Source organism: Gallus gallus, chromosome 2 (assembly GCF_016699485.2).
Source record: "Gallus gallus isolate bGalGal1 chromosome 2, bGalGal1.mat.broiler.GRCg7b, whole genome shotgun sequence".
In the NCBI taxonomy this organism is placed as follows: domain Eukaryota; kingdom Metazoa; phylum Chordata; class Aves; order Galliformes; family Phasianidae; genus Gallus; species Gallus gallus.
In genome coordinates, this window is record NC_052533.1 from 113,425,674 (window position 1) to 113,452,584 (window position 26,911).

At 36.1% G+C, this 26,911-nt stretch overlaps 1 protein-coding gene across 3 annotated transcripts in view; it reads left to right on the forward strand.

The window, feature by feature from the left end:
• Window positions 1-26,911, forward strand: part of NKAIN3 (Na+/K+ transporting ATPase interacting 3) — a 381,587-nt gene that overhangs the window by 335,584 nt on the left and 19,092 nt on the right. For all 3 annotated transcript variants that reach the window (XM_046937713.1, XM_015282718.4, XM_025147985.3), the window contains one exon: window positions 25,155-25,215. In XM_046937713.1, coding sequence (XP_046793669.1) covers window positions 25,155-25,215 — 61 coding nt within the window. The remainder of the gene's footprint in view (window positions 1-25,154; window positions 25,216-26,911) is intronic.

The following is a 26,911-nucleotide window of genomic DNA, read 5'->3' on the forward strand; positions in this document are numbered from 1 at the left end:
TGTAAACCTAACTGATCATGGAAATAATAAAATAAATACTCAGTGGAATGTAAAATATAATGGTATCTTTGAGTTTAGTTCTTGTTGGTGCTGTTGATTTTTTTTGTTTGTTTTCTTTTTAAAGAAAGAATTGGAAGTGAGAAGTTCAGTTTACTGTGACAGTTTCACAGCCATAGATATCTACTCCACTTGACTGCAGTGGAGTATTTCAGTCTCAAAACATCCTCCTGGCCAGTTTCCATTTCTGTTCTGTATACTTCAAAGATTTTTGTTTGGTTGTATAAGGAAGTGCTAGCATTCAATTAAAAGATACTGAATGTCTATCAGAAGTGACTGAATATTCCTTCTGGCTATCAGGATATCAAAGAGACAGCTGTCTGTATTTCTTCGGAATTGGTCCAAGCTGCTGGCTTTCTAAGACATGGCAAGTAACTCTGTAAGTGAGATAGTTAATGAAAATAGCAATTATCCTTTACTGTGTCTTTCAGGACAACATAGAAAACCAGTCCTTACTCTAAAGTACCATTCTGCATTAATATGAGTTCTTTTATTGTATGCCTAGTAATACATTTTATGCCTTTGGCAAAGATGCTGTCTTTGGTACTGAGAGAACAGCACATAATACTACATCTTGAAAGAAAAAAACTTATGCCAAAAGGAGATTTGAGGCTTATTTCTCATTTCACACTGATTTTATATTGCCATGTTTCCACTACTGTTAGCTGAGCAAACTTTGATTTACACTAGTTCAAGCAAGATTAAAAACCAAGCCCTCTATATCAAATGTTGGCTTTATATATCCTTTTATTACTTGTACAGAAATGAAAACCCATATAGCTGAATTGCTTAGATAAAAAGTTCATTGTTTTTGCCCTGTTAAGGGTCTATGTGATTAGAATCCCAATGTAATTTTTCTTTGCAGCCAGATATTAATTTCCTTTCTTAAAACTCTTTGCCTTATTTTGAAATATATATTTACTGAAATAAATATATATGAAAGCATATATATTTTGGTATGTATACAATACACTGATACTATGTCAACTGAACAATGAGAGATGCAAATGTCTTATTCCATACTCTAGCTGATTAATATAATTGTCTGTTACATGCCAGGGAAATCTGATTTTATAAATAATTCGTATCTCTATCCATAGAGTGTATCTTATTATGTTTGTCTCAGACAAAAGTGCAATAGATTAACTTTCTAACTTTAAGGCTATTCATACAGTTGCAACCTGTGAAGAATAGATCTGATTTCTCATGGAACTTAGGCACTTTTCAGCTTTCTTACATTTGCTATTAACAACAGAAAAATATGTAAATGAATGAAGGAATAAAGAAGGGTCGATTTGCAAAAAATGAGATATAAAGAAGCTCATATGAAAGGTCTTTTATCTAGTGTAATGCAGCGCTTGTGAAACAAATTGAGCCTTTTAGTCACCATATGGCACTTTTAGAGCTCTATTATTTTTCTTATAGCCTAGACCTCTGCACTACCCAACCAAATTTCACCTCATATCCTGCTTTATTTACTTCGTTATGTGCCATTCACATTTTCATTTGACCACCGATTCCAACTGGAAAGAAGAAAATGATTCATTTCATAAGAACAAATGAGGATATTAGTGGAGACAAGTGCAGTAAAACTGAGCAGCTGTCTTCTGCTTCTTCACTGACAAAAAAAAATCCAAACCACTTGTATATTTTTACATCTAGTACATAAAACTAGAAGCAAAGACTGCTACCTTGCGGAGATGTATAATGTTTGTCCTAAGCATATACAACGTGAGTTAGTAAAGCTTAAGTATAAACATAAACCTACTGTATTAAAGCCAGTCATAATAAGTAGCATATCTTAAGTGCATTCTAAAACATTCAGTTAGAGAACTGTACTGATGGAGGACAAATAATGCTTGATCCATGGAACTTTGATGTAAATGTGGCTGTTTCCTTCTACTTGCAAATAGACTGTAAATCAAATCTATAAAGATAAGACTTATGAAAGCATTTTCATTATCGGAATATGTTTTGGAAAAGAGCACAATCATTTATTTCAAGGAAAAATTTCACATGCACTCAGAAGCATGATGAGAAAACCTCATAGGTAAATGCAATCCTGATCCATATTTTAATAAATAAAGAGCGAGAAAGGGAGAAAAAAATCTCTAGGCTGAAGAGAATTTGAGATATTAGGTAATTTATTTGTAAGGAAAACACAGATAAGTTAAAGAGTGTTAAAAATAATATACTCTTCACAGAGGAACTTCAGAAGTTCTGTGTTCCCTCTTCACGGTAAAGGTTTGTTAATCCTGTAGGTTAACTTGTCAACACAGTAGTAATGAATATGAAAAGAAATGGGAGAGAAAATAGTTCTATATTTTCAATAAACATATTATGGATTTGATGGGAGAATTACTGGTGGGATCGGAAATAATTTTTAGAAGATTGCCCAGTGAGATGGTGGGAGCCCTGTTCCTGGAGACATCTAAGGACAGGCTGGACCAGGCACCGAGGAACTCCATCTAGCTGTAGGTGTCTCTGTTTGTTGCAAGAGAGTGGGACTAGATGACCTTTAAGGGGCCCTTCCAATTCAAACAATTCTGTGATTTTATGATTCTGTGAAGTTACAACTGTGGATGCAATCCTGGTACTTTTGTGTTAAATCAAAGAACTCCCATTGATTTAAATAAGAATGTCTTTCTTCCTTTGCATACAGATTTTACCACATATACAAAATACATCCCCAAGTGTCATTTAAAATGAAAAATGCTGAGTAATAACTGAGGATTAGATTGATTAAAAACAGCAGCTAATTAAAAGAAAATAGCACATCAACCAGTCTCTTAATTCAGGTACCATTTCCTTCCATCATAGGTAATAATGGAGGGGAGAGAAGCTCTTTGCTCAGTATGTCTTGCTGCTGTTGGAAGCATGGCAGTCACTAGTGGATTTATACTAGTATTCACACTAATTCTGCTGTCTCACAGACTTTTCTGGATTATTCCCATACCCAAAAGTCCTTTCTTTCCCTTTTGTACATGCTTCTTGGCTGTCAGTCTTGCTATCATGGCCCTGTTTGCTGAGGCCACATGAACTTTGAAAACAAGGTTTGGCACCACATTGCCCTCAGAAATTTCTCAGCAGAGGAGGCAATGTTTATTACATGGATTTTAGACTCTATAAAATACACGTAAATCCTCTTAAATATATAAATAATTATTTGCTCAGCCTACCTTCCATTTCTAAGTATTTGACGTTTCCTGCCAAAAACTCTAGACAAAGATAAATTCCCCATCTAAATCCATTTTGAAATACACCAATACAAAATAATTTGGAAAAGGGCCCAGAGACCTCCTCAAACTGTTTGGCCTGTTGTCACCCCATACATGGATCTTGAACACTTTGTACTGGATTTCCATGGCTCTGTTTGCCTGTGAAATGTCATACTGTTTAGTTCTGTTGCTGTGGAACTCTGAGGACTGTAACTGTGAAAAAAAAAAAAGGCTTTATTATGGGAAACTAGCTCCAGTCTTCAAAGACAGAAAGTAATCCCTCCACACAAACACATTATTTAGTGGTATTCTGAAAACCTAATCACTAATTCAGTAAACACTGTAAGAGATAATCCTTAGAAAAACATACTGAACAGGAAGAGGAGTACTTAAAATCACAGTGACTAAGCTGAAAAGAAAAGGGTCATGGGAATCCTGGGAATTTCAAAGGAGAGCCTAGATTTTCCTTGTAATGAGTTTTGAAGATTCAGCAGCATTCAACCAGCAAGTGCTGTTTAAAAATAGTTATTTTGGCATTCTTCTCCACTCTACTGTGAATCCCTCTCAGATCATCTTCTGTTGAGTAAGGAAGGAGGAAACCAGAGAAATAAGAGAAGGAAATGGGGCTGAAGAGGAAGGAGAGTTCCTGCTGCATGGCTGGGTGATTACTGAAGAAACAGCTCAAGGGGGCTTTTTCATTTACCCTGAACTACAATTTAGGGTTTCTAAATGCGGAGGCAGTAAACAGTGCATTGCATATTGGCATTTGTGCAGCAATTTGATCTACAAGTGCAGTATTGACTTCTTAGAAGAACATACCATACCCCTTCAGAAATTGACACCATGTGAAGAGTTCTTTGGCTTTTTGCTTTTCTATTCCTTTTCAAAGGGCCCCATAACTTGAAATGGCTTCCCTGGCTACAGGATTTATTACAGTATAGTTCTGTTCTTCTCTTACCCTTTAATTTGACCTTTCTAGATATATTCTAATAATTTTCTGTCCTATAAAGTTAATTAAGAATTGAACATTTTCACCTGTTAATGCAGTAAAGTGAGGTTGTTCTTTTGCTAGAGCACATTAATAATGTTACTAATTGAGATAATAATTGTCATAACATGGGATCCCTCATTTTGCTCAGAATGAGCTTTACCTATGGGAAAAATAGGCAATGACCTGACATGGAAGATATAATCTCTAGTAATGAGAGAGTCTGTTATTAATCACACTGTAAGGCTGGGGAGACCTACAGCAGAGGCAATTAGCTGTGGGCTGGAGAGGTTCTGTCAGGCTGTAGCACCCATCCACAGTTATTAGGGACTTCGATACATTCATCCAGTTAATCAGGCCAATATTACCTATACGACACATCCTTATTCCCCCACCTTTCCTGTGGAGCAGTACATTCTCTCAGTGGCTCAAACCCCCACACCCTGTAGATTTTTCTCTGTGGAGCAAGGGGTAGGTGGGTTGTGAAGTAGCCTCAGAGAGGTCTCCAGAAATCCACAGAAATGCTGTTAAGATGCTCTGGGTATAATTAGTTTTCAGACCAGCTCTTCTGGACAGCATAATCTGGGAGCCAGCTTCAGTCATATTGGCTTCTTACTCACTGTACTTGATGCCTCAGAAACACCACTTGAAGTGCACTTACTGCATGAGATTTGATTGTTTTCTGCCTTGCTCTGGAAAAAAATTCTTTATGAAGCATTATAAGCAGTATTCTGTAGACAGGAAACAGAGATAAAGATGGGTCAGAAACTCAATTTGTACCTGGGATTTTGTCTGTCCTATTAACCAGAGATTTTAGGTACCAGCTGTGTGTGACATGTGGTAAGGATTTTGGTTTCTCTTCTTAAATATGTACTTCCTCTTGTCTCTTTGGGCCTTAATTGCACAAGCTGTAAAATATTTCCATGAATTCTCACTATTTGACTTGATACATTTTAACATATTGTACTTCCTTACAAAAATGAGATCATGTCTGAGTTATTTGCTATTTTTGTTATCTTCTTTTATTTGATGAAAATCTGTATGATAGGCTTTGGTCCTTATTCTTGTTCTGTGTGACACTGGGAGGATTGGTAGTGGGGGCAGGTGGAGGTGGAGGTGGTGAACATAAATTGATCTCTTTTGCTGTAAATATTAAATAGAAACATCAGTATGTTATATGACGGTTGATTAGCAACATTACATAGAATCATAGAATCATAAAATGGTTTGGATTGAAATGGACCCTAAAGATCTTCTAGTTACGCTCCCCTACCATGGGCAGGGTTGCCACTCACTACATCAGTTTGCTCAATGCACAGTCCAACCTGGTCTATAACGCTTCCAGGGATGGGGCATCTAGAGAGTCTCTGGGCAACCTGCTCCGGTGCTTCACCGTTCCTGTCATGAAGAATTTCTTTATGTCTAATCTAAATCTACCCTCTTTTAGGTTAAAGTCATTACCCCTTGTCCTATCACTACATGTCTTTGAAAAAAACCTACCTACTCTACCTTTCTTTTGAGACCCTTTTGGTACTGAAAGACTTCAACAAGATCTCCCCAGAGATCTAAACCCATATCTCTCAGCTTGTCTTCATAGGAGAGGTGCTCCAGCCCCCTGATCATCCTCATGGTCTCCTCTGGACCCACTCCAACACAACCATGTCCTTCTTCAGAGCTGAACACAGCACTCTAGATGGGGCCTCATGAGGGCAGAACAGAGGGGGAGAATCACCTCCCTGACCTGCTGGTCACATTTCTGGGCTGCAAGTGTGCACTGATGGCTCATGTCAATTTTTCTTCCACCAACATCCCTAAGTCCTCCTCCACAGAACCTCTCAATTTATTCATCTTCCAGTTTGTACTGATGTTTGAGGTTGCCACAGCGCAGGTGCGATACCTTGCACTTGGCCTTGTTGAACTTCATTAGGTCCATGTGGGGCCCTCTGGATGGCATCCCATCCTTCTATTTGATCAACTGCACCACTCCGTTTGGTATTATTCATAAACTTGATGAGGGTTCACTCACCCCTGAGGTATTTGAGGGAGGTTGTATCTATATTAAGTTAGAGATAAAGATCAGTGCAGTCTTTGTCTGTAACACAAAGGTGTTAGGTAAATATTTACTAATAACGTAGGTTTGACTTTCCCTGCAAGATTTTAAGTCTCAGCTAGGTTTCTTCAAAAAAATGGGGAAAACCAAAAGCACAGCTTCTTCTGTTGAAAGTACATTATTCTTGGCTGCAGTTACTTTAACATGCTGTTACCTTCTTGAATTCAGTGCGCTCAAACATTCTTTTGATGTTCATAACTGCTGCTGCCTACTGTTCAGATATCTTCATCAATCTCTTCATGATTGTTCCCAAGGATTTTATTTTTTTTTTTTTTCAGAACATCCAAACTGTTCAAAGCCCATCAGTGTATTAAAAGTCTGATTAAACCTTCAGTATTTCTGACAAGACTAGCTGTGGGGATTCCAGGTTAACCATCTGGAATCATTTGATCTTAAACTGCATTGAAATAATGTTTCAATAAACTCATGTTTGAATGCTACCATATTTATAATCCAATAAATGCTGTCTCAGTATCAACTTTTATTCACTGGAGAAATTAATTCTCTCTCAACTCCTCAACCACAGTACCTAGTCCACTTTTTTTTAAGGTTTTGAAAATTTACCTTGGCAGGATTGAATATTTGCTTTATAGAACAGTGTGCCATATTTTTCTGAGTGCAGGCTTAAAATATGCTAAAAGAATGACAGTTCAAAGAGGTTATTTTAGGTCCTTGTAAATCCTCTACACAGTGCTTTAGGAATAGAAAAAAATCTATTGTACAACATTGAAACAGTTTCTGCAACCACATATTCTCCAGTTAATGACTCAGTTACTAGGACAATCTGATTGGATTTGGATGAAATTGAGTTGTTCTCCTCTAAAGGTTCAAGCAGTTTCAGCAGTGTTTCTCCTAAGGTCTGCCAACATGATCTGCTGGAAGTGCTGGATCATCTACGGAAATTACTTCCCATAAGTGTTTTCCTTTGAACTTATCTGAGCTTTGACTGCAGGAAGAGTATAAATATATAAATCTTAAAAGCTGAGTTCTTTCTTTTCTTGATCTTGATTTGCTGCTCTGACATCACATCAGCTTCATGAAAGCCAGCATGACAGAGCTCTGCAACTGGAGACACTCAATATAGTATCCAAAGCATGCAATCTTTATGCAATATAAGTAAGTAACTTTCCAGTAGATCCTCCTTTGAAGGGGAAAATAAGCAAATAAATAGTATTAGAAAAAGCAGTTAGTTTGAAATCCTCACTAAGCTGCAGATTATGCACAGCTATTCCAATAGCCTTTGTGGAGTCAGCTGCCCTACTGCAAACAAGGAATAAGAAAATACTCTCACAAGGAAGGACGTTGTCCTGGTTCAGCCAGACCTCTCCAACACAACTTCTAGTCCACCTTTAATCTCTCTCCTCCTTTCCTCATACATTTCTTTCTGTGAATTTTTTCATGCACATAACAAAAACTTTAAGAAGCAAGATAAGACATGCTCTTTATCAATGCTTATTGCATTTTATTAATCAGTCACACTAGCTAAATGAGCAGAAGACAAAACTTCAGTCATTTACCTACAAGATAAAATAATCTTATGCACTGCAGCAACTGGAATCTTTATTCTTGCTATCCCATTACTTTAAAAATGTAGATATTATAAATATGTGAAACTGAGTCGGTAAAGCATTTTATCTAGACAAAGAATATATTATACTAATAGGATATTTAAAATATAGAAATGTATGTAAGAGTTTTTATGCCTATATTTCAAAAGCATTTTTCTCTTTCTGACTGTAAATCAGTACCAAAAATGACATTTCACACACACTAAGACTTTCTTCAAATTATCTTCTACAATTAGGAATTCTTCTATATTAGAGAGTAATTTTATGTACCTTTGCTTAATATTCATTTTCTTCTGGAAAACTCATCTTAGTAAATTTCAAGTGAAGTAAATAATTTTAGAAAATAATTGAGATATACGTTGCACTGCAACTAAGAGTAAAATAAATATACAATTTGCCTGTTTTCTGTTGTCTGTACAGACATCGAGACAGAGAAAACTCCTGCAGCCAGATTATTCACTTTCTGTAATGCAGATAAAGAATAATGTATGTATAAAACAGACAGAAATAAGCTGAACTGAAGAGAGAAAATAGAGAAGTGAAGAAATTGTAGTGAAAAAGTTGTGTTTATTACTATTTACTATCATAATTACAGGTTTAGATATGAAAACCTAAAACAGGATAGATTTTGTCAATGTAACCTCTTGATCTATCTTAGAAATGTGAGATAGATATAAATTCCAGGAATTTGTGTTGAAATTTGCAGCTACAAAATATTTTCATTAGTTATACAAATGTATAATAATTAATCATGTTTACTATTTGTGGTAATGATTCTGTCAGGAAGATACCTGGTCTTGCATAGTCTCTCTTCAATATCAGTGAATACTCCTGCCTTGTTACAGTTTTCAGCTTTCAGTAGATTTCCCATGTGGCACTTTTTTTTTTTTTTTCATAACAATTGAATCTTTCCAACATAGTAGCCAGTACATAACCTGAAGGGATCAGATTCTGCTTTGCATTTCATCAGCTCTTGTTATAAGAGTATATTATAACTATATTTGTCTGTCAGACAAAGTTATGTCCTGTCTAGCTTCATAACAACTTTAATGATGTTTTTCATTTATTGGTCTGAAAAAAGACAGTTTGGCTCTCTTAAGTTTTTCCCCTTGCAATGGAGATTCAACAAGAAGTACGAATCATTACTGACACATTCAAAATAATCTGTCATACTGCCTTAAAATACTGATGAGAAAATCCTTGAGTTCTTTGATGTTAGTAGTTGTTCCATGTTGTAATTGTATTTGAAAATCTGTTAAGATTTTTATCCTCTGACAGTAAATTATTACTTCTAGAATAAAATAGTTTGATAAGTATTTTAGATGGCAGCAGTCTGAAGAAGCCCTTTGCACTTAATCTCTATGTGAGCAATGTGAGTTAACCATATACTCTACATTCTTCCTGCTCCAGAAGTTTTAAAGGAGAGTGTAATTTAGCTTTCCTGAAAGGTCATGTTTTCAAGGTGTTTGATCATCCTTATAATTCTCATTTGGGCTTTTTCTAATTCATTCACATCTATACTGAAGAGAAGTCTCCAAAATTGTATACATATTCTGTGAGCTGATGCTTATTGGTAATATGTTGTAGGGCACTGCTGATTCATTTTGAAATCCAGTTTTGCATCCGATCTTGTCATCTAGTATTAGATATGGAGATTGGTGACCCTGCATGTGGCAGGGAGGTTGGAGCTTGATGGTCCTTGAGGTTCCTTCCAACCCAAGCCATTCTATGATTCTATGATTCTATGATCTGATTATTTTCACAACAATATGAAATTATCAAGTTATAGCTGGATCTGTGATCTTTTACTGTGTAGAACTGCTATGTACCTTTGCTGTTCTGACTTTGAGCACTTAATTAGTCCTTCTTAAGTACGATAATTTTCACCTGGCCTCACTGAATTGCATCATACTTTTTTCCAGACCTTTGTCAGTCTGTTCAGATTATTTTAATACTAATCATGTCCTGCATGGTTCATGCAGACCCTACTCTCTGTATCTTCCAATCCCTGCTGTCTTGCTTCTAGCTAGAAGCATAAAAGTCATAATTTCTGTTCAGATAACAAACTGACTATAAAAGTACTGGATAGTACTGGATATATATAAAGTTCTACAGAGCCCCATTGGTTACCAACTCTTAATTTGATAGAGAATAATGGGTAGATATTTATGAGTACAATTTTCAACATGTTTTTCTGTCTATGTAGCAATATTTCCATTATTTCCTTGTAAGAACGTCAAGCACTTTCAAAATGCTTTCTAAAATCAAGATATATCACACCTGTTGCTTCTTCCCTAACTAGAAAGCCTTTTTCTCTTCTAAAGAAGAACAGACTTGATTTAACATGATTCAGTTCCTGAGAAATCCATGTTGCTTATTACTTAGTAGAATGTTTATTGCTCCATTACTAACTTGATTTCTCGTTTCAATAGTTTTATGGCAAATGAAGTTAGGAACATAATTTTCTGGTCATCCTTCCCTTCTTTTTTCTTGCCTTTGTCTGAAAATAAATAGGGACAACCTTTGGCTTTCTGATCTTCTTCAGCCTCTCCTGTTTTAATCAAATTCTTACAAGTTGTGTACTAGCATCTTTAAGATTGCTTTACCCAGATCCTTACATGTTTTCAGGTGAATTCACCAAGGCTATTATGTATGAATTTCTTCAGATTTCCAATTTATCTAAATAATCTATAGAATAATCTTTCATTATTCTTAGCTGAGTCACTGAGTGTCGGTGCCATTATTTTGCTGACTACATTTAATCTTTCCTCTGAAGATGAGAATGAAAACACATTGGGATTTCCAGACATCCTATGACCATAGTTATGTATTAATTATCTGATGGCAGCACCATTTAACACAGCCAAACCTTATTCATGCCTGTCCAAACTCATGCCTCTGGTCAGCTGGAAGAGCTGTTTGTGTAGCTGAAATGGGCTGGAGAGCTACCTGATGAATGAGCTGCCCATGCTGGAAATAATTACTGCTGCCACATGTACCTGTGGCCTCATGGTCACATCAGAGTTGCAATAGCCCAGAGCTTGAGCTTACCCTTTGTTAGTAATATGCCACTGTGTATTTTTTATTATGCTTTACTTTCTTTTTATTTGTTTCTTGTGTCTTGACCTTTCTGTGTTTATTACTATACATTTATTTTTATTTTATATTTGTCTCCAGTAATCTGTGTGCAGGTCATCCAAGAGATCATTACCAAGCCAATACTTTTTGTGTTTCTGCTTCAAAAACTTCATACTTTTTCAGTGTTTGTTCTTCCAGTCAGTCTGACTGCTTTCCTGAGCAATTTTTTTTCAGAAAGACCTGTTTGTTCCTAAAAGCTGCTTGCCATCTTAAGTAACCGAAATCTGATTCCCAGAAGTTTACTGACTTTGTTTCACTGTTCTCCCCTTAAGATCATCATCTCCAATACTTTACAGTTTCTCTAATGCAATTTTTCTTTCTGTTCAATGCTATTTATTATCAATGTTACCAACTTCAATTAACTTCTTTTGTTATAATGTCAACAGGAAATTTAATCGCTTTCACAGGACTTCCTGCATGAAAATTAGCAAGATCACTGAGATTTTAAAGTTTTCTTATTATCAATATTTTTGAATTTGTTAAAATATTTAGCAATCAAATAGAAATGTAAGCAAGCAAATTATAAAGATAATTTACTCCCATTCAGCTAATGGAAAGGTTGGGATATATGAACAAATCAAGGCAACAATTAAGACTGAGTCAGTGAATCATTCTGCATTCCTACATGCAGAAAAAATGGCACCCTCTGACATTCATCAACGCTTGCTGAATGTTTGTAGAGACCAAACAGTGGATGTGAGCACATTGAGGTGGTGGATGGTACATTTCAGCAAGTTGGCAAGTGATGGTGACTAGGCTGAAAAATAGTGTTTTGTAACTGAGAATTTATTCTATCAAATAGTGTCATTGTGTTCTTTGTAACTGCTACAGTTACCAGAAATAAATATGTAGCATTACTTTCAGAGCAATCAGAAGTATTTCTTAAAGAATATACTTTGATTCATCCTTAAGACCATGGCAGTGATAACTAAATTTCAGCATTAAGCTTGCAAAAGACATAGGGAAACACAGGTTGTAGTTTTTAGGTAAAACTTTTCTCTTTGACAATTGCTCTGTAGCTATTGGTTATTTCCCAATACAGAGATTTCCCTTGGTTCTGTCATGGTGATTCTGTTTTACTATTTCTCTCTCAAACCTCATTGATACCTAATATTAATGATTTATTATTCTGTTTCTTTCTTCATGAAAAGAATAGAATCTTTCCCTTTTAATAATTAATAGTCAAATTCTACAAAATAGCACATTTTGGTTAGTAATTATTTTTAACTCTAAATATTCAATGTATTTGGATTTGTATTACAATAAGTAGGTCGGAAGACTTTGATTTTTAATGCTGGGGGACTTTTGAAATTGTGTTTCCAGAAACATATATAAAGTAAGAATAATCTGCATAAGAAAATATAGAGAAAAACTAAGAAATATTGAGTTCTGCTGAAGCTTGAATTACACAATTGCAAATCTCTCTGAAGAGAAAATAGAAGATTACCTTAATGAGTAAGTTTCTTTTCCTTTCTAGTTTTAAGAGACTTACCAAGCTTCTTTATCTAAATTCTCGGGTCACTTTTTTTCTGGATAGCCTATATGGAGAAAGAGACATTGAATTTTGTGGGCTAGTCTATATGAATATAGGAGTTATAGCAAAAGGGAAACTTTCTTCTAAGTCTTCTTCACTTTGGGTGTTCTTTTCAGGCCGATTTTCAGGACCAGTAAGTAACTATTCTGGATTATGAATGCAGCTCAGTCCTCTCACAGACCAGTTGGGCTTTGGTGACAGGGGAGAGCAGCTTCCGTGTACAGCTTTTAATTTCAGCATATCTGCTAAGTTGACCCTGGATAGTTTGATGGATTAATTTAAAAAAAAAAAAAAGACAAAAATAAGGAGGTCATAGATATGGTAGTACTTGGAAGATGGATGTTTTAGGGGTAAGCTAAATGGCATGATGGAATTGTAAATATTAATGTACACATCCTGTCTTTGATTTAAGAAATTTGCTGTTTGTTTGTTTGTTTGTTTTTTGTTTTTTCCAGGTAGTTGTTTCAATTCATAATTATTAATGATTTTAAACCAACAAAGGTTTGCATGTTTTTGTGTCTTTGTGACATTTTAAGAAATTTAGAACCAAATCACAGAATCACAGAATCACAGAATGGCCTGGGTTGGAAGAGACCTCAAGGATCATGAATCTCCAACCCCCCTGCCAGGCAGGGCCACCAACCTCTCCATTTACTAGACCAGGTTGCCCAGGGCCCCATCCAACCTGGCCTTGAACACCTCCAGGGACAGGGCATCTACAACCTCTCTGGGCAGCCCATTCCAGCACCTCACCACTCTCCTGGTAAAGAACTTCCCCCTAACATATTTCATTATATGCAATATATTCATAATTAAAGAGCAAAAAATGTATTTGCCCTTGCGCAAATCATAAATCCAGATTCTATGTAATGTAAGAAGTTACAGATAAAACCTGGATTATGACCCTCTGAAAGTAATCGTTGAAGTCTAACATGAGAGCTAAATATAGTTCATATCTATTCTCACTGATTTATATATTAAAATCTAATGTCTTCCCTCTCATCTGTAATGACTAACATACCTAATTGGATCATTTTGTATGAGTTTGAAACCTGAAAGCAACCAAAACTCATTTAATACATTTCCATTCATCACATAGTGGGTAGAAGTTACAATGCATACATCAAGCCTAGAGCTAACATTTTAATGTTTTTCCCTTTGTGTAAGTTAGACTTCTATACTTCTTTCCAGCTATTCACTGATTAATTTAGCAAGTATAAGTAATAAGAAATTGGCAAGTTTAATGCAGCAAACACGAGCGCTTAAAAACTCCTGGAAATACCACCTGGGACTTCCTGGAACAAGTGTGTTGTAACTGCAATCATGTTTTTCACAGCCTTTGACGAACATTTTTTTTTTCCCTGAAAGTACCTAATCAGCTTTTAAACAGCGTACACATCTCATCTCTCTACCATTCTCTGGAAGAGACATACAATTTACAGTTTAATTATGATTTGTGCGGAAAGTATCCTTCCTTAGGTTTGTGATGAAAAGCACACCTCTTTGTCTATGATCTGATAATTTGTTTTAATTTTCTATTTTTCTTATGTAATGACAAGTGAGATTAATTATTTTGTATTCATCTTTTCCAAGATATTCATATTAGTTTTATTGTTTTTAACTCTTTCGTCAGTTGTCTCCATTTCAAGGAGGATTTTGTTTAATCTCTCCTTATTCTAAAGCCACGTACATCTTCGATTATCTCTCACGCTATTCTATGTACTTTTTCTGATTCAATTACTTTCTTTCTGAGATGAGGAGAAAGAAGAGCTATGTGTAGCACTGAAGGTGCGGGACACAAGGGATTTACACAGTGGCGCAGTAATATATTCTACTTTTTTTACTATTGCTCTCCTACAGTTTGTTTCTCCCTTCTGATTGCCACTGAACACTGATCTGATGTTTACAATGAACTATTTGCAAATTTTCTATGAAGTAATAAAAAATTTAGAGCATTCATGCATTTATTGTTTGTTTGTTTGTTTGTTTTTTCACTATGTGTGTTTACTGATATTGAATCAAAAAATCATAGAATGGTTTGGGTTGGAAGGGGCCTTTAAGATCATCTAGTTCCAACGCCCTGCTATAGGCAGGGACACCTCCCTCTAGACCACGTTGCTCACAGCCTCGTCCTGCCTGGCCTTGAATGCTTCCAGGGAGGGGGCATTCACAACCGCTCTGGGCAACCTGTTCCAGTATCTCACCACCCTCCCAGAAAAGAATTTCTTCTTAATATCTAGTCTAAATCTACCCTCTTGCAGTTTAAAACCATTTCCCCTCGTCCTGTCCTGTAGGCCCCTTCAGGTACTGGAAGGCAGCTCTAAGGTCTCAGAGTCTTCTCTTCTCTAGGCTGAAGAGCCCCAGCTCTCTCAGCCTGTCCCCATAGGGAAGGTCCTTAAGCCTTCCAGTGAGGTCTTATTAAACTTTAATTATAATTTATCACTAGGTTTCTCAATACCATAAGATCCATCTCCAACATTTTGCAGTCAACTTTCATTTTGTGTTGTCAAAAATTCAGCTGAGTTTCTTATCCTGTTATCCAGTTATTCATGTATACTTTATATGCATAGGACTGAGATAGGGAGATGACTTCAGCCTCCCCCTTTTAAGTTAAGGTTTCCTCCATGAGTTGAGGGCATTCTGTTAAGATCCTGGTGTTCCTTATCTGTAGATGGGGAGCTCCTGGGAAATGATCTTTCCAAGCTCTGGATACAGGGAGAACTGGGCTTACATTTCTCTGCTTGATTTCTTCTACTTCAGGCTGTGTAATTCAGCTTTAGTCTGGATGTTTTTGCTGGTTTTGTGTGAAGACAAAGACCTTCCTAGAATGGCCCCACTGTTTCTTTTCTCTTCGCAAACTGCCTGATTACAGGCTGAGCTTGCTCCTTGGAAAACAAATGCTTATTTGGGGTTTCCTCCTGGGCTTTGAGCTCCACAATCAGACCCAGATAATAGTAAAGAGAGTAGTGGGATACAGGGAGAGCTGTTGGTAAGAGCCACAACTCCCATACAGGGGCCATATACTGCAAACAACTGAATTGTCAGAAAGAGATGGTAAGAGCGATCACACCAGGTCAGGGATAACTGGAGAAGCCGCTTCTGAAATTCATTAGGTACTGATAAAAAGCAAAGCTTCATTGCAATTCTTGATTGCTTTTCTGCCCAGTGGGAATCCAGCACAAAAACGTTTTAATACACAGTTTTACTGGGAATACCTGAGCAAAATGATAACATTGCTGCTTTTATGGTAGTCTTGTTTCTCACATATCATAGCAAGTCACTTCACAAAGCATTAAAGGGGTGTGTATGTTTGTGTTTGTGTACCTCCATCTGTGCATTCAGATAGAGCCTTGAAGGAATTAAACAGTATCATCAATAGTAAGAATACAGAGGGAAAGGTAGACGTGAAAGAAAATAAACTACCATAAAAGGGTTTTTCAGAAGAACCCTTACTGCAAATATTGCACAAATTCAGGTGTTAGAGCTGAAGGAAGATGCTGCTGTTAACTGCCAAACACATAAATCCAAACATATTTCTGATGATAGTACTGTTTCTTCCAAAGAGCAAGAACAGGTCAAATTGTGTCTCAAAATAGAGCAATTTATTCTTTGGTTTGAATATGGAAGATTCAAGTACAAGTGAAAGCATACATGTGATAAATGATTTGCTAAATATGATAGTGGATGGAAACTGACTAGGAAGAAGAGAATGATGATCAGGATGGCATTCCTCAGCTTCACCAGTTTTGTTAAACTACTGTCCATTGCTAGCATTTCAGCGAACACACATACACACAATAGAAGAAGGCTAAACAATATCAAAGTCTCTGGAGGACATAGAAATGATTCTTTTCATTTTTCATCTTCAAGAATCAACATTAATTATATCCTTGCCTGCTTTGTCCTTTCTTTCCTTTTCTCCTTAACAATGCAGGTGAACTTCTTTGCAAAATCAAACAAACAAAAAAACCCAGCAAACTGACTTATCATCTGTGGTCCTCTAAAGAAGATAGGATTTTAAGAATTTCATGTATATATTTACACTGTGAAGAAAAAAATATCAAAACTAGTAATTGTTTGTGATTTTCCTTGTCTATATTGAACAAAATCCTTATGGAAAAAGAAAATTGAACTATGTAATATATTAAAAAAAAAAAAATTGGAATTGAGATCCACAGAGAGAAATCGTATATGTTACTTTATCAGCTCCCTCTGCAAACTAGATTATAAGAAAAGTTTTCAGACATCTGTATTCATCGATGATGCCTTATATGAATTTCTGCACTGCAAATTTTAAACAGCTCTTTGTTAAGGGGATTCAAGCCTATTTTTCTTCTGTGATTCAGTTAGTTCTGGGTCTAAGCAGATGCATGTTTTTCAGATTCTGGAGATTGCTTCTGAGGTATATTTCTGTGTCTACTACTTCTGAATGTCTCCTTTGAGTGTTCAGTAGGGGGCTAACGTGGGCAGTCTAGTATGGCTAGAAATTAAAACTTACTTTACAGTTCATTAGATCATAGAACATGTCCTAAAATGAGTTAATGTGATGGCTTAGGTTTCATCTGTGGGTTGTTTTTTATTGTTTTATTTTTCCTGAAGCGTCCTCTGATAATTGTTGTTAGTGAAAGCCTTAAATTTTTTCTTAGAATTTTCAAGCTATGTTTACACATTAACATTACTAAAATAAGATGTTCATCATTATCTACTTCTACCTAGGCACTTAAGATGTATCTATAAAGGAGTTAGAGAACTGTGAGGATCAGGGTGCGATAATTCTATTCTTACACTCACTGTGACTTCACTGAAATCTTGAACTTCTCATTTTTATTTACATAACATAATACATAACACAGTTTGTATTCTTTGTGCCTGTTGCCACAAATTGGTAGAAATAATACTCCCCTTATGTGCCTTTTGATCTAACAACAAAGGCAAAAAATATATTTTGGTATTTTATCGGCAAATCATTTCTTTCTTAATTTCTGCAGTATAAGCAGGAGAAGAATTTTAAAAAGAGTATTAACATAAAGGATGGACTAGATTTTCAGTACTTTACTCTTCTCAAAGCAGTTTACTTTGGTACCTCCTACATGCACAATTTCATTACCAGCTTCCAAAGCTCAAGGGAGATGAAACCTTATGGATACCTCAAAGAATCACTTTGGGTTACAAGACACCATCAAACCTGAATTAAAGTGTGCCTAGTGGAAAGATATGAAATGCTGTGTCATCTGTAAATAGCTCTGGAATTATTCTTGACACTAGCAAGCTAAAGCAAAAGCAAAACAAAAGAAAAAAAAAGAGAGAGAACAAACTTATTATAAGAATATAGAAATAACACAAAGCCAGATTTACAGAAATAAAGAAATAAAGAGAAGCCAGCTTTCTGTCTCCTTCTTGTAAAATCATATGTAAAGTGTTTTCTCGCATCCTGTTATTCAGCTGAAGAGCTGATTAGGTATTAACCTAAGTGTCACTGAAATCCAGGAATGAAACTTGCCAACTGAAATGACAGCTTAAAAAGACAACCTTTATTGCAGTGCTGGGTGCATGGGGATCTCTTTCATGTGAAAACGTGAATATTCACACCATTTGTGTTAAGTGTATGCCTATTCCAAAAACTGCTATACATACTAAAATCTAGTGTTACGCATGCGCTGTATTAATATGGGATTCTTGCAAGGGGTCTTTGGTGGTCAAGGGGTTCCACCAGGAGTTGCTATTTGGCCAGAAGGTTATATGCTGAGTAGGCTTGGTCCTTTATTTGATCAAGAAATTTTTTACAGAAATCAGCTGCTGACTAACTTTGTAATAATCACATTGACCTTTTTTTTATGATTCCCCACATTATTAACCCTACTGGAGTGCAGTGTGCCTCCTTGCATCTTGTGGAATATTGAGGCTCAATGTCCTGCTTATCTAGGAAAAACAACCTTCCCTCGACAGAAAGTCAGTTAGCTGAAGACTGAATTAATTGCCAGGTATCTTAAGTATAAGAGATTTCATCCCATTCTGAACAAAATATTTATTTCCCTTAAGATCTGGAGGAAAAATAAATCTTGCTTATCCAACTCTTTTCTGGTAGTTTTCTAAGAGTCTGTTCAGATGTAGATCTCTGTTCTATCCTTCTTTCTTTCCATCTTCATCTCCTTTCCTTTCCATCATCTTGTTCAAGGTTTAAAATTGCCTCTATTTTAAACTGTTGACCTCCAATTTATTCAGTCAAATAATTAACAAGTGATTAATATCTTGCAAGATAAAATAGTGTATTCTAGCCAGTCATAATTATTTTTAAGTACTGTGTTTAAATATTTTGTTTAGTATTTTTCCATACTGAGACTTTCATTTCATTGAAAATCTTAAACTCACCTATTAAATAATGGATAACCAGATCAACAGGATTAGTGCCAGAGACTTGTTTCTCTCTTGTGTGTCAAGAATAAAGGTTCCCTAGCCTCACCTGCAGTCTAATCCAAATCCTCCAGCTTTTCCTTGTAATAACACCGTCATTTTTTCTAAAGAAAAGAGAGAGAATAAACCCTAAGTAAACTAAACATTTGAGGGAGAGAGATAGAAGGAATAGTAATGTTCTTACTTGTTTTTCTAGTTTCCTTGTTTTCAACCCTAGCCAAGCTGAGACCTTGGCAACAGAACTCTACTCCCTCTTAACTGGTGATGTCTTTTCAGCAGCTGGGCAATAGAGGTAGTTTTATGTTTAAGCTGATGGAGAAATTGCAGGTAAAAATGCGCCTGATATTGACTCGGCAGGATAGTCAAATAGAATTTTTAACTTAAAATGGAGGTTACAATGTTGTTACCAAGTTTTGAGAACAGCAGATAGCGTGCAAGACTTCAGAATGCATGGTAGCTAGGGGGTACAATCTTTTCCAGAATGCTGCTCTCTAGCAGCTCTGCTAGGTAGATAGCATTTGAGGGGAGTTACCTTGTGTAGTATTAGCCAACAGCAAACTTTACATACATTTTAAGAAGATACATTTAATTTAGCAAATTTATTCACTTGTTTCTCCCCTATCAATATAATGCAAAAGTACTCATCAGCTCTTGTCACCAATTTTTAGAGTCTTTAATTCATTTTAAGGCCTGAGTTGTAGCCTCTGGGAGAGCTCTTAACTAGTACTATAAATGGAACAGCTGGACCAGACTGGCTCTAGGTTATGTAATTGAAATTGGTAGATAATCTTCCTAACACCTGAATTTTATTTTAGTCAAATCCAATTGATTTTAAGTTGAAAGAAAAAAAAAATACTTAGTATAATGTACTTCACAAGGTTGTGCTACCATATACTGCAGTGTATTCTGAACATCAAGCTTGAAGCGGAGTTGTCATATCTTTTTGACTGGAAGAATCTTACAAATCTAGTTTACCTCTCTGTTACGCGCATCCTCCAATGGCCTACAGAATGCCGACTTAGTTTATTTGGCTGATCCTATGTTACTGTAATGAGAACTCTATTAAACACTGTGTAGTAGCTTAGTAGTGATAAGTGTCCTATTGTACACCTGATTTTGAAGAACAACCTGATTGCCTAGGGCAATGCTTCATGTAATCTTAAATCCTCAGTATACAGTTCTGGTCTAGATGAACTGCAATATGTGCAGGAGATAGGAAAGTAATCACATAATGTGAAAATGGATTGTAAGGCCACAGCTGATGATGACAAAGCCAAGTAGAATGATTTAAATAAAAATTTCTGAAACCATCAATTTTAATAAAAAATATTTCACTCTGAAAACAATAACCTTGATTTAAATAAACACTTTTAATTTTGTATTTGTCCTTGTTTTCCTAAAGAAAAGTTAATCCACGTTAACTGGTAACTATTAAAATACATTAATTTGCAAGTAAATATACATTTTACACTCAATTTGGTTCTTCTCTTTAATAGGATATGCTATAGTAATATTCATTTATAAAGCAATTATAGCACAGCATGTATTTGCTCAAATGATTAGGTTTTTTTAAATGTCTTGCATGTTTTCGTAGTTTCTTACAGCTTAATGATGGGCAATTATATAATCTAATTTCACTTCTATTAATTTAGGCATTTATATTTCATGCAGATGTCCATATCATGAGCTTAGAGAGTTTAGTTAGACTACAACATTTATGTCTTTTAGAGGGAAAAAAATAACAGAGGCTAGTATTTCATTTTTATCTGAGGCTCTTGGGAGAATATATATTATATATGAAAAGTCCAGGCCTGGAGCCCCCCCGACACCAGACAGATCACCAGTTGGAGCAAAACCAGAGGAGTGCCACAAAGATAATCAGAGGGCTGGAGCACCTCTCCTTTGAAGAAAGGCTGAGGGAGCTGGGCATTCAGCCTGGAGAGAAGGCCACCTCATTGTGGCTTGTACCTAAAGGGAGCTTATAAACAAAGAGACTGACTCTGTACATAGTGATTGACAAAGGGGAGTGGTTTTAAACTAAAAGAAGAGAGATTTAAGTTAGATGTTTAGAGGAAATTTTACTCTCAAAGGGTGCTGAGGCACTAGCACAGGCTGCCCAGAGTGGTTGTGGATGCCCCATCCCTGGAGGTATTCAAGGTCAGGCTGAATGGGGCACCTGGGCAGCCTGATCCAGTGGGTGGCAGCCCTGCCCAAAGCAGAGGGGTTGGATGATCTATAAACTCCCTTCTGACTCAAGCCATTCTGTGATTCCAATCATGGCCAATGTCTGACTCTTCTGAGAGTTATTTGATTTTTCTGAAAGATGGACTAGATACTACTGGGGGTCTCAGTACCTGCTGTGACAAATATCTGAGTATTTTTGTATACTTTCTACTTTTTGATTATTTTATGTATTATTTATTCTCACCAGAGCAGGATTTGTGCTCTAAGAACAGTGCGGCTGAGTGAAAGCAGAGGATACTAGCCTCTTCCACTTCATTTTCTGCCGAATGACATGGACAAATGACTTCTGAAACAGTTCACTAGTCTGGGCTCTGCGAGCAAAGCAGTCAGTGCAAGGATCCCAAAAGGTTCCCATGTCTTTAAAAAACATTGTCAAGACCACTTGGCATCTAAATTGCTCTCTGTGTCAAGCTCTAGGTTCCCATTTCTCTAATTACTAACAACATTTGATATTTTGGACATCCTGCTCTAACTACTTTATCATTCCCTTTGAAAGATTACTGAAATCCAAAATGAGCAAATTAAATATCTTCCAGGTCATTTGCATCATGGCTTCTTTAGTTATCAGGGGACACACATTTATGCCTATCACTTGGTGCCAGGCCAATAGCCTGCATTTCCAATACCAACAAACCAGGCAATACATATCAGTCAACTCACTGCAAATTGGCAATTAACATGATGGCTGGATGGGTTCACATGAGCATAACATTATTAATTAAACAGCAGCTGGGTTAATCAAGATAGTAAAAGTAATTTGTTGGAATAAATATTTTATTCATGTGTCCATCAATAAAGCAAAAGAAGAGATTTTAATTAATACATTTATAAAAATATTCCACTGTGGTGACTGTAGCTCAGTTTAAGGATCTCAGTACAGGTCTAATTTGTTCCCACTTCATCACTTCTTGTTAATTGTAGTGTAGATATCAGTTACCAATTATAATTACAAGTATGCTGGTTACAAGCCAAATATCGCTGTCCACCACAGAGCATGTATACTGGGCAACTGTTGTCAAAGGGCTATTTTTCCTCTTTGTTGCCATGTTCTTTCAGAGGTGAGTGTGTTCTCCCATTTAATTACAGAAAGTAGTTCTTGGTATATGGTGGATTACAATATTTTCCAGTGTGATTAAAGACCTGATTTTTTTTTTTTTCTCCAAAATTAACTGAGGGGGTAAGTACATTTTTAATGTATGTTTTAAACAAGTATGCAGGATAAACATGACAAGTAGCTTTGATTTCTGTCTAATTAAGGAACATTTATCTAATAGTTAAAAGAAATACAAAGAAACACTGATAAGCAGTGAAAGGCTACTGATTTTATAACAGATATGGCGAAGACATTACAACAGCTTTCCAAGCAGTAACATCAGTGGGAAAAGGTTTACTTTAAGGAGATATACTGAAAGAGGAAGACGTAAGCTGTTATGGCTGTTAAAGCAATCAGGTTTACCAAACCCCACACTTTTTGGAGAGCAGACCTCTTATTTTTCCCTCCTTTTGTTTGCTTGCTTGTTGCTTTCCCCTTTTGGTCAAGTAGATTATTGTATATGAGAATAGAAATCTCTTTCTATGCCGGGAGGATGGGAGGTGGGGCTAGCATTCCCTCTGACTTTGAGTAGAAAAAAAAAAAAAAAATCAAGAAGTAAAGCAATGACAAATGTTAAGGAAGTAGCTGAGCTGCCCTCAAAAACATTTAACCTACAAAGATTGTGGGCTGAACTGTCATGCCTGCTTCCAAATATTTCAGTCCCATACTTAGGGAGAAGAAACAAACCCAAGTGACTCACAAGGTCAAATTACACACTGTCAGTAGTGAATGGAAATAGTGTAAATAAATGGATGATATTACCTCACGAAAAGCCACCTATTTTCTGGTATTTGTATATTTCTTGATGCAATATCAGTTTAATCTATGTGTAATGTTCAGCTAGCATAAGCAATATACCTCAAGTATGATTGTTTTTTTTTCAATCCATTGGAATCCTTTATGTAACGTTGCTTCAGTTTGCATGCATGAAAGACTCCTCCACCCAGTGTCCACCTGATAAAGGTGAAGGTGGCAACTTTTCCCTAATAAATATGACTCCACACACACACACACACAGAGAAACAAACAAAAAAAAAAAAGCCAAGGATGCTGCCAGTGCTGGAGCCGGCTCAAGACCAGAAGAAAGCTGGATTAAACCCACTAGTTCCTTTCCCAAAACCCCCAGCGAGGTGAAAGGCCTAGGCAGGAGGCTCTGGCAGGACTGGGCCGCAACACTGTGGCAGCTCTCATTCACAGGGAACTCAGCCTGGGTGCACTGCAGTTTAATTCTCCACTGGGAGGATTAATCCCTTGGAGGAGGATTAAGCTGCAGTGAGCTGAGGCCACTTTATTTCTGAATGGGAAAGGCCACACAGGGATTTAATGTACTTTATCTTCTGTGCATTGATTTCACAGCTTTAGTTAATTCATCTTAACTTCCCTGAATTCCCTTGTGTGGACAAGCTTTTTGTCTGCAGAGACTCTTGGAGCTGCTTGTAAAGCTCTTGGTGTAGCCCAATGAGAAAGCAGGTTGGAGTGATTTCTGTGCCGCTGAAGGAGCTTATACCTGTCTGGATACTATTAAATTACCTCTTTCTCAAACGCTTGATCCATGACAACCTTAAAAGAACTATTTTAATTAGTTTTTTTTTGTTGTTTTTTTTTTTTTTTTTTTATTGAACAGATGAAAAAAGGGTTTTTTGAAAACTAATCTCTGGGTTATTTTAGAAATCTCTCATGAACAGTCTCCTCAAGGCTTTCAGATAGCACAAATTGTGTACAGCTGCACAAACAGTTTTTTCTCAAGCATGGGCATGTCTGGACAGTGCAGTTTAATAGATTTCCTTTCCCAGTGGAATTTTCTTTTTGGTGATGGTCGTAAGAGAAGATTTTGTCTATATGAAAAGCAAATAAGCAGAATTTCTGTTCTCTGTCCTGAAAATTTTAATCCCTTTCTCTCGGTGGCACAAGTGACACAGACCTTGTCTGAGGAAAATGTTTTTGTGGGATATGCTATTAAAGCAATGGCGTGATTTTGCTGTTGTTGTCCTTTGGGGAAATGAGTCTGCTCTTTTCTTGCCTAGTGAATGTGATTTAAAGATAGGCCCTTCTGACAAAGTGTTTCTTGATGCTGATGAATCATATCTCAACTTTCCTATTTAACAACATCATGACATTTAGCATATCAAATTAAACTTTTGCCAAGCAGTTCACTGGGTCACTTTCTGCAAGACAAAGTGACATCTCTCATGGATTCTGTAATAACTTTACTATAACATAATTCCATAGCAGTCAGTAAATATTTTTTCAATTTAATATGTAAATTAGGTAAATATGTAAACAGGTAAATATGTAAAATAGGGGACCATCTACACACACATATATTTAGCAAAAAAAGAATTACAGAATCGCAGGGGTTGGAAGACTCTAGAGATCATCAGGTCCAAACCTGCTACCAAAGCAGGCTTCCTACAGGAGGTCACACAGGTAGGCATCCAGACCGGTTTTGAGTATCTTCAAAAAAAAAACAGTAACCTAAAATCAAGATCTAAGTACTTTCTAATACAATGTTCAGACCTAGCATTTCGGAGTAGCATTCATCAGTGCTGATCTCAGTGAGGCAGGAAAACAGGAAATGATTTTAAAATATAACGCAGCATGAGGAAAGAGAGAAAGTATCTTTAATTTAGCTGTATGTGACCACTTGCACTGAAATTTACATATAAATTCAGGAAATAGGAGGAATTTTTTTCTAAATATAGCTGTGATAGGTGTACTTATATGGTATTGTAATAAAAGCTTATTAAGTGTTCACTGTGTTCTCATGATTACTTTTCCTCTTCTTTCATGCAGCTGATTGGATTTGTGTATGCCTGTTACGTGATCAGTATTTTCATGGAGGAAGAGGACAGCTGTAAGTACTGATACTCACCTATTCATCTCTGGAGCCACACTACCTGGGGTGAGACTTGGTCTTGCATTAACTACCAGGAAGAACAAAGATTGAAAAAATGTCAGAATCTGACATTCATGTACACAACCAATAGTACTCAAACACATATTTACTTAGGTACTACAAATGTATGGATTGTACTTTTTGAATTTGTTTGTAGGGATCTGCGAACCACTTTACATGAGCCAGGTATAGTGCTGAAAAGCTTGTCACTCATGTTACACATACACTTTGTTTTTTATATGTACATCTAAACAAGAATCAAGGCTCCTGAAGATACTTAGTCTGTTTTTCGTAAGAACAGTTTTAACAGCAGTAAAGTTAATGCAGATGACATATCAAGCCATTTACAATGTACTGTAGACTCTCATTAACAATTAGATAAATTCATCTCTTAAAAGTAACTAGATCATGCATCTGAAATGCTGACCCCATGTTCTTAACCTACTTTTATCAAGAAAACACTGATATATATACCTGTTTTGTTCAAAAAGTTTAAAAATGTGAACATCATTCAAAAAGCATGTATTTAAAGTCACTGAATGGTCATTGGAAAAATGTGAATATGTTGAGTGCTGTGGTGGGAAGCTATGAGAAAACAGATTGTGAGAACTGCCTAACTCACCATTACCTACATGACTATCATACGCGTTGTTAAAACCAGTAGTGAGACTGGAATTATATTGGATGAGCGAAGAGAAGCAAACTGAAAACAAGTCTGTTTGAAATACAGAAGATGTTTCCATTTCAGTCACTTCTCACATATAAGGAGTTAAGCAGTACATCTACCTCTAGCAAAATATTGAACAAATGCCAAGAAAAACATCACATTATAGCTGTAGAATAAATAATATACAAGTAAATATTTATTCATACAATTTTATTCATAAATCTTAACTTGTTGTTTTGTTTCTGCACAGAATAGCACCTGTGAGTGATATAAATACAGTAGGAAAAAAAGTTCAGAACTCAAGACTGTATTTGCTAACATTTTAAAAATCTTATTGAAAATATAATTTGAGTAATTCATGACCATGATGGGGAGGCAGAATTTTTGATTGAAAACAGTGTGAAGAAACAAGTTTTTTTTCATTGTTACAAACAGTACTCTTTTCAGTTATCCATCGTAATGCAACAGGTATTAGTATCAAATCTACTAATGCTTCCATTTAGGTTTTTAATGGGAGGAAAATATATCAAGGAAATTTTCAGATAATACTGAGTAGGAAGAAATCCTAAATATGCTGTATACATAGTACACTGTGAAAAAGGCTAAGTAACCTAGACAAAGACTGGTACAGTAAATGAGGAACAGTAAATAAGAACTTGGAGAAGAACAACATAAAATGTTAGGACTTAAGGAGAAGGAAGAGCCCAGACAATATCCCTTTGAAAGACAGAAATTGCTGATTAGTAACTGGTAGCACAGGATAAATGTGAAGGATAGTGTGGCAGCAAGTCATACATATAACTTGAGAGTGGATCAAAGACAATAAAGAAATCAAGAGATAATTGTCCTTATCGTACAGCTGTGATGAGTCATGTCATTATGCAGGGCTTCATATTGATGTCTGGAAACGTTCTTTGTGAGACAATTGCTAAGAAAATTCCTGTAAGTGTGAGACTTCATTAAATGACTGGGATGGCTGGCAGGTTG